Source organism: Coenobita brevimanus, chromosome 57, assembly GCF_032717465.1.
Source record: "Coenobita brevimanus isolate Jiangsu-jjx chromosome 57, ASM3271746v2, whole genome shotgun sequence".
In the NCBI taxonomy this organism is placed as follows: Eukaryota; Metazoa; Arthropoda; class Malacostraca; order Decapoda; family Coenobitidae; genus Coenobita; species Coenobita brevimanus.
Window position 1 is genome coordinate 32,012,079 of NC_137010.1, and position 8,390 is coordinate 32,020,468.

An 8,390-nucleotide genomic window follows, 5' to 3' on the forward strand; every position below is an offset into this window, starting at 1 on the left:
ACAGATTGTTCCTGTAACCGAATCACTTTAACCTTTACCATCCCTCAACTCTACCACCAAGTTTGATCAAAATCGAATAAAAAGTCTTTGAGTTGACTTTGCTTTTGACCTACGACCTTTTTCTGGCAAAAATTAATCGCCCGTTCCTCTGCTGGTTCTAAATCATTACGCCAAATTTGGTGTAATTCCTTTGAATATATATATATATATATATATATATATATATATATATATATATATATATATATATATGAATAAATAGATAGATAGAGACAGACAGAGAGAGATGATAGATAGATAGATAGTCATATATATATAGACACAGATAGATTGATAGATGATAGATAGATACATAAATATATATATAAATATATATATATATATAAAATCTTGCTAACAAACATACAGAAGGAAAGACATACAGTAATCGAATCAAATACATAACATCCTTGTGTTGCACACGTGGCTGTAATAATGCACCCGGTGGGATGACTAAACGTAAAAGATTACATTCTCGTGACCTTAATAAAGTTCCTAACACTTGCTATTTTTGTAAAAGGTGCGTTAATTTTATCGTGTGTCGTCATCATCAAAGCCTATTCTATTACAATGAAGTGAGATGAGTAGGATTCGAAAACATTAAAGAAAATAATAATAATAACTATCATCAGACTGCTCAGTTAAAATGAACCAAACCAACAGTCACGCATTCTTTACTCACAGTTCTGTTTATTTGTCATCATTACTCTGGTCATTATATTAGTCCTATTACCACACTCTTATCCCGACCACCTTTACTTCCACTCCCTCGCTGCTATGAACACACTGGGGTATACTGCTCAGGCTAACATTAATAGGTTTAGCTGAGACAAATCCTACCAATCAAGGTGTTAGACACGATGCAGGTTAGTCCATCCGCTGGTCTGGATTCAATTATATTATTCAGGTTTACATCAAAGCACTGGGTTTAGACGAGATAAATCGCACCTGGGACGTGAATAGCCCCTTCAATACGGTGATGGTTTTTATAGATAATTTCTGCCTCTACTACACAATTCTATTTACTTTAGACAATAAAAAACTCGTCGTGAAGGAGTTAACTGAGGCCACAACCAAATCTCCTCACTGATACGTCTCTCTTTAACAGAATAAACTAGTCGACTGGTATCTTGAATAAAAACTAAAAAGCGTAGTGAAGAGGTTAATTCGACGACTTCATTAGCAACACATATACTACATCGCTTGTAGAAATCCCATGTTATCAACCCTCTCACGATAACAGGCCAATTCTAAGCTGACTAAAATCGTCTGAAGGCAGTTACAATAAACTATACAAACCCCTCCAGTCCTAAGAAAAATCCCGTCACCTGAATAAAATCGTCTAATAATCGTCTGCTGCTAGCGATATGGAAGTGATACAATGCGTCCTGGGGGTGATGGGGTTAATGAGATTACGTGGGGGTGGGAGTCGAATTTTGCGATCGATTCCCTGTATTATTATTATTATTATTATTGTTATTATTATTGTTGTTGTTGTTTTTAATGTTGATCTTCTTCTTATTCTCCTTTCTGTTGTTATTATTGTTTTTGCAGTAAGAACCAAGGAGATGGGAGGATTCGACTCTCCCCTTTTCCTTGTCTTTCCTGTAAAGCAGAATATTAAACTTACAATTTTCTTCGTAACTTTAATTTTTCCCAAAGAAGAACGGGAGATGCTGGATTAATGTGCGATCTCCTCCTTCCTGCAACACACACACACACACACACACACACACACACACACACACACACACACACACACACACGGAGTTATGACAGAAAATGCATCGTAAGTAAGTTTGTGCATCTCAACCCTGAAATCTGAAGAGGAAAAATTGAGAAGTGTAAACAATCATTTGCCAGGACGCATATCCACTAGTATCTGTTAAGTGTAAACAATCACCACCACTTCTATCTGCTAACTGTAAACAATGACCACCACTTCTATCTGTTAAATGTAAACAATGACCACCACTTCTATCTGCTAAGTGTAAACAATCACCACCACTTCTATCTGTTAAGTGTAAACAATCACCACCACTTCTATCTGTTAAGTGTAAACAATCACCACCACTTCTATCTGTTAAGTGTAAACAATCACCACCACTTCTATCTGTTAAGTGTAAACAATCACCACCACTTCTATCTGTTAAGTGTAAACAATCACCACCACTTCTATCTGTTAAGTGTAAACAATCACCACCACTTCTATGTTAAGTGTAAACAATCACCATCACTTCTATCTATCTGCTGCCCTTCCCCGCATCCTGTGAGGGGTGGCGTCGACAAACATTACCGTTTTTTTCTGTTCCTACTCAGTAACGACCTCTCTATCCAAGACACCTTATCCTTCCTCATATAGTGAGAGAGAGAGAGAGAGAGAGAGAGAGAGAGAGAGAGAGAGAGAGAGAGAGAGAGAGAGAGAGAGAGAGAGAGAGAGAGAAATAAACCCTAAAACACAAAACCTTAATATCCTAATCCAGTTCTTTTTTTTCTTTGCAGGTTCAACGAGAAGGAAAAGGAAGAAATAAACCAACACAGAAGAAAACAGAGTAAAGCTGGTGAGAAGAAGAAAGACTAAGAAGAAAAGGAAAAAATGATGAGGGAAGAATAGCGAAGGAAGGAAGGAGGGAAGTGAAGGAAGAGAGGAGGGAATGAGAAGGAAGGGAGATAAATAGGAAACTGAAGAGGAAACTGTGCATGAAGGAGGGGAAATAACAAAATGAATGAAAGCAGGAAGGAAATGTGAAGGAAGAGAGGAGTGAATACACAAAATGAATAAAAATAAGACGGTAACGTTAAGAAAAATGAAAACTGACTAAATTTCGAAAGTGAGAGAAAGAAAGAAGGAAATGTGAAAGATGTAGAAGAGCATAAGAGATACAGACAAGGGTAAGGAAACCAAGAGAAAGGAAAGGAGCAATGGGAAAGTGCTAAAAGGAGACATAAGTGGTACAAAAAAGCAAACTGACGTGAAATTAGTGAAGCGAAACAATGACGAAAGTGAAGTGTGACGAAAAACGTGAAAAAATACAACAGTGCACTAGAGAAGACACAGAGACACATAATTAGAAGGAACTGATTGAAAAGGCAAGGGAAAACATATAAAACTAAACATACACACAGAAAATAATATCAAATACAGAATAAATGGAAAAATATATACAACATTAAAACGAGAAATATAATTTTAAAAAAGTAAATGATGAGAGAATTAAATCATTATATAAAATCACGAGGAAAACAGACAGAACTGAGGAAAGCAAATAAGTCGATGCAAAAATAGAGAGAAAATCAAGAGGACAAGGGATAAGAACAGAAAAAAAAATAAAGAAAAAGTAAAAAAAAAAATCGTTTTCTCTCCTTCGTAAGTAAAATTGGATAGGGAAGGAAGGAAGGAAAGCAGGAAGACAAGAGAGAGGGATAGCTACAAGATAATAGGCATAAAGGAAGGCAAGAAAGGAAAGAAAAGAAAGAGGAGGGGAAGCCAAAGAAGACAAAAATTACAAAAGAAAGAAGAGAGAGAATATTAGCTAAAGGAGGGAAAGTTAAAGAAGGCAAATTGTGAGAAGGAATGCATGAGAGAAATAAGAATGTGAGAGAAGAGTAAGAAAAGTCAGAAGGAAGGAAAGAATGAAATAAGAAGAAGAGAGGGTGAGAAAGAAGTCAAAGAAAAGAATATGAAAGGAAAAATCAAAGTCAGAAACGAAACAGCAAAAGAATGAATGAAGAAAAAATAAATATAAAAAAGAAAAACTAAACTGATATCCACGTATGAATGAAACTGAAGGAAGGAAGGAAGAAAGGCAGGAAATGAATGAAATGTAAGTAAATAAAGGCAGAACAGAAAGGATACTATTTGCTCCTAAAGGGAGGAAGGAAGGAAGGAGACAAAATAAAACCATACAAAGAGGAAGGAAGGAAGGAAAGAAGAAAAGACTGAAGGAAGGGGAAGAAGGTAAGGTACCATACAGGAGACGGTGTGATGGAAGGAAGGAAGAAAAGGACTGATGAAAAGACTGGGAAGAAAGACAACACAGACGAAAAGGATTGAGGGAAGGAAGGAAGGACGGAAGAGGAGAGAATATCAAGCAAGGAAGGATATACAAAATACAGGAAACAGAGGACTAGATGAGTGAATGAAGAAAAGGAAGGAAGGAAGGAGGAAACAATACCAGCTAATGGAAGAAAAAAGGAAAAACTAAGAAGGAACCGAAGAAAGAAGAGCATATGGAGTAAGAATCTGAAGGAAGGAAGGAAATAATGAAGGACTGACAATAAAGATCACTAAGAAAAGAAAATCAAGACACAAAGAACATCAATATAACAGAAGGCATAAAGAAAAGGTAAGAAATGAATAAATGTAATAAGGACTGAAAACAAAGCCGTGAACGCAGAAAGGTAAAATGAAAATGTGAAAGAGGAGGAAGGAAATAAGGCAAAGAAAATCATATAGGAGACGCTTTGTACGAGTGAAAGAAATGAAAGAAATTACACATGAATGAAGGAAAGAAGGAATGCAGTGGTGAAGGCATAGAGAGTGATGAATCTGTAAAGGAAAACTGAACAGAACAGTACAAATATAGTTCAAAATAAATGAAGGAAATAATTATAAGAACACATATAAAAGAAGGACAGCAGTGATTAAAGAAAATATTCACATGAAGAATGAAGCAAATGAATAACATATAACCAGATGAAATAAAAAGGCAACACAGAAGAGAGAAAGAAAGAAGGAAAAGTAAAGACCATAAAAGGTTTGAAAGAACGTAAAAGTGGATGAACTGAAAAAAAACAAAAGAAACAGTGAAGAAAGTAAGAAGAAAGAAGGAGAGTAGGAAGGAAGATGTAAGGGAGGCACATAAAGGCACACAACTAAAATAAACATTGGAGAAAGTTCAGTCGTGAAGAAAGAAAAAAAAAAAAAGGAGGAGGCATTAAAGGAATAAGAGTGGTACATAAACTCAGGTGACTGGAAGAAATAAGCTGCGAATGAAAGCAGTGGCGAATGAAAACGTGAAAGAAAGCAAAGAAAACAAGTCAGTAAAAGACTACACATTCCGATGATATAAGAAATGAAACAGTGAAAAAAGGTGGAGGAACAAAAAAAAGACAAAGACAGAAAGCATATTGTTACACCTAATGAACGAAAGAAGAAAACTGTGAAAGAGACAGGTGTGAAGGCGGGAGGGTGATGGGTGGGGCGAAGGGGTGAGTAAGGTGATGATCAGTAGGACCCCTTCAGCGCCTCCTTCAGGATGGAGGAGGACGTCCACGAATCTCCTACCCTTCTCAAGAATCCTCCAGGGGTCCCACAGGATCCCACAGAGAGTCCTGGCCTTCTCAAGAATCCTCCAAGGGTCACACAGGATCCCAAAGAGAATCCTACGGGCCGGAAGGACTTACAGAACATCCACAATCACCAGGAAGACAGTCCTAACGTGGGGCCAGGGAAGTCTAATGCCCACAGTACACACGGAAATTGTGCCGCCACAGAAATTTCAAAAATGGCCACAGAAACCCGAAACGACAGAGACCTGCAGAATTCCGACAGTGGATGCTCAAAGGGCATCCACGGGGACGAGCTGTCCGGAAGAATGGACGAGATCGGCCGAGAAGGGGGCTATTTTGGCGGGGGGGAAGGGGGTGAGAAGGGTACCACACAGGGGGCCGAGTTGCACAGCCAAGGGGACGATAGGGGTGACATGTCCAACCAGGACGTGACCATGTGTCCCAATTCGTCTTCCCCCCTTCCCAATTCGTCCCAAAAAATCCCTAACTCGTCCTCCCCGGCTCTCAGCTCGTCCCAAATTACCCCTAACTCGTCCCAAAACATCCTTAACGCGTCCCCAACCATCCCACAATCCTCGCCGTGTCGTGATAACTCGCCTTCGATCGTCCCAAATTCTTCCCCGCCTCTGCCTAACTCGTCCCCCAGTTTGGTCGATTCGGTCCCCGTCCCCGACGCCTGCAGCGAAGGAGTGGGGGGCGACGGGGGGCCGGGGAGGGAGGGGATTGACGGCTGGGTGTCCCTCCCCCTCTGCTCTATCACAACAGGTAGGTGGCTAGTTTTTTTTTGTTTTTTTTTGCTTCGTACTATTTACTCTCGCTGTTGTTATTTCTTCCTCTTCTTTGCTATCATCATCATCATCATCATTATTATTGTGATTATGATTATTATTATTATTATTATTATTATTATTATTATCGGATGTCTGGTGAGTCATACACAGGCCATAACCCGAAGGTGTTGGATATCTATCTATTACCCACGCTACATCCTGTGAAGGGCGACCCCGACGAAAGAATCTCCAGGCATTTCCGGCCTTTCACAACAAAGACTTTTTTTTTTTTTTTTTTCACAACCAACCTTCTCCCACATACTCTCCTACTCAGTCTCTCCACCCTGCTGTTGGTAATCCTCTCCCCCTTCCAATCAATTCCACCTCATACACCCACTTAGCCAATCTCTCACTCTCTATTGGCTCCACACGGCTGAATCACTTAACAGTATGGCTTCTACATCCCACCGTCAGTCTTTGCATCACCAATCCCTTCGCTACCGTCTACGTCAATCTAAAGGCACTTCTGAGGTCATTTGATTTGGCATCTCTCTCTCTCTCTCTCTCTCTCTCTCTCTCTCTCTCACATGTCATTATGGTATGCTACTGACGAAAGGTATATATTTTTTTCATTCAGTATCATCTTTGTTTCCATGTTTTCTTATTTCTTCTCAACGCACCTGCCATTATCCATCCTCACTTTCCTTGAACTCATCTTCCACATTTTTTTTTTTTCACACCACCACCAAAATACTTGAGAACTTGGCACATTTTCCATTTATGTATATGTTAATCTCTGTCTACACTTAGTCTCTGTGTCCTCTTCAAACTCTTTCTTGTATATACTTGTAACATGAGTCTTTCCCACACACTTCCAGCCTCCTCTACCAGACTCTGCAACTTCCACTCCGCATCTACCATCACCACTAGGTCATCTATAAAGAGAAACGCAGATGATGTCCAGTCATAACCCACTCTCTTCAGGGCAACTCCCTTAACAAGCGTTCTCATTTCCACCTCTCTCATTACTCCATCCAAACACACACTGAAAAGCAATGGTGATACGACACACCCTTGTCTTTGGTCGGCTTTCACTCAAGTTAACGCAAAATCTCCTCTCACTGCTGCCTTTATTACATCATGGAAACTATGGAGAGTTCTACCATCGACACCCTAGTTCCTTGCACCTTCCATAATGTCGGGTGATATGTGCTCTCACTTGATACGAGAACAAAGAGACGACCTACCCGAAATTTGACCTTGATCCATGACTTTCACCTCTGATCGATTTCTAACAACACTGAATTGCTTCCTACCATCCCCAAACACAGTCAATGGGCCTTCATGTATGCTCCGCAACCTGAGCTTTGACCATGACCCATGACCTCCGACCCCTGACCTTGTACCGACCTGCACCAAAATCTAATCACTTTTCCCAGACCCAAACCTAACGTATGTGCCAACCTTAAACAAAATCAGATGGGACACTAATGAGATATCTTGTTAACACATATACACACACCAAGCGATACAATAACACAGACACCCACTCGGTCACGACAGCAACACCTGGGTCGTGGCTAATGAATACCTTGCCCAGTCTTCCCTGCCTCCACTCTGTTATCGACACACCATCCTCTCGATCAATACTCTGCCATACGCCACACTCAACATGTACATATCCGTGACGCTCCTACACTCACTCCTCTCGCCCTTTCCTTTATACAGCAGTACAATTAGGCCTTCTTTCCTCTCCTCAGGCTCTCTCTTTGTATCCAGGCCTCATTACACTGCTTCCAGGCCTCATTACACAGCTTCCAGGCCTTATTACACAGCTTCCAGGCCTTATTACACAGCTTCCAGGCCTATTTACACAGCTGCCATCCGATTTACACAGCTTCCAGGCTGATTTACACAGCTTCCAAGCCGATTCACACAGCTTCCAGGCCGATTTACAGCTTCCAGGTGCATTCCCACAGCTTCCAGGGCTATTTACACAGCTTCCTGGCCGATTCCCACAGCTTCCAGGGCTATTTACACAGCTTCCAGGCCGATTTACTCAGCTTCCAGGCCTATTTACAGCTTCCAGACCGATTTACACAGATTTCAGGTCTCCTCTCTAACAAACTCTCTTCCCCATAATAAAAACTCTCAACTCTCACACCATCCACTCCAGGAGCATTTCTTGTCTCGAGTTACTGAACTGCTAATCATACCTCTCATCTCCTCATCTCTCTTTTCATCTCCTCATCTCATTTTTCGTCTCCTCATCTCTCTTTTCATCTCCTC

General features: G+C 40.4%; 1 protein-coding gene across 1 annotated transcript in view; it reads left to right on the plus strand.

Annotated features, from left to right (window-relative positions):
* The first annotated feature begins 5,297 nt into the window (after nt 1-5,297).
* Nucleotides 5,298-8,390, plus strand: part of Pde6 (phosphodiesterase 6) — a 100,646-nt gene continuing 97,553 nt past the window's right edge. Inside the window, exon 1 of the mRNA XM_080274058.1 lies at nt 5,298-6,096. Within this exon, the coding sequence (XP_080130184.1) occupies nt 5,298-6,096 (799 nt within the window). The remainder of the gene's footprint in view (nt 6,097-8,390) is intronic.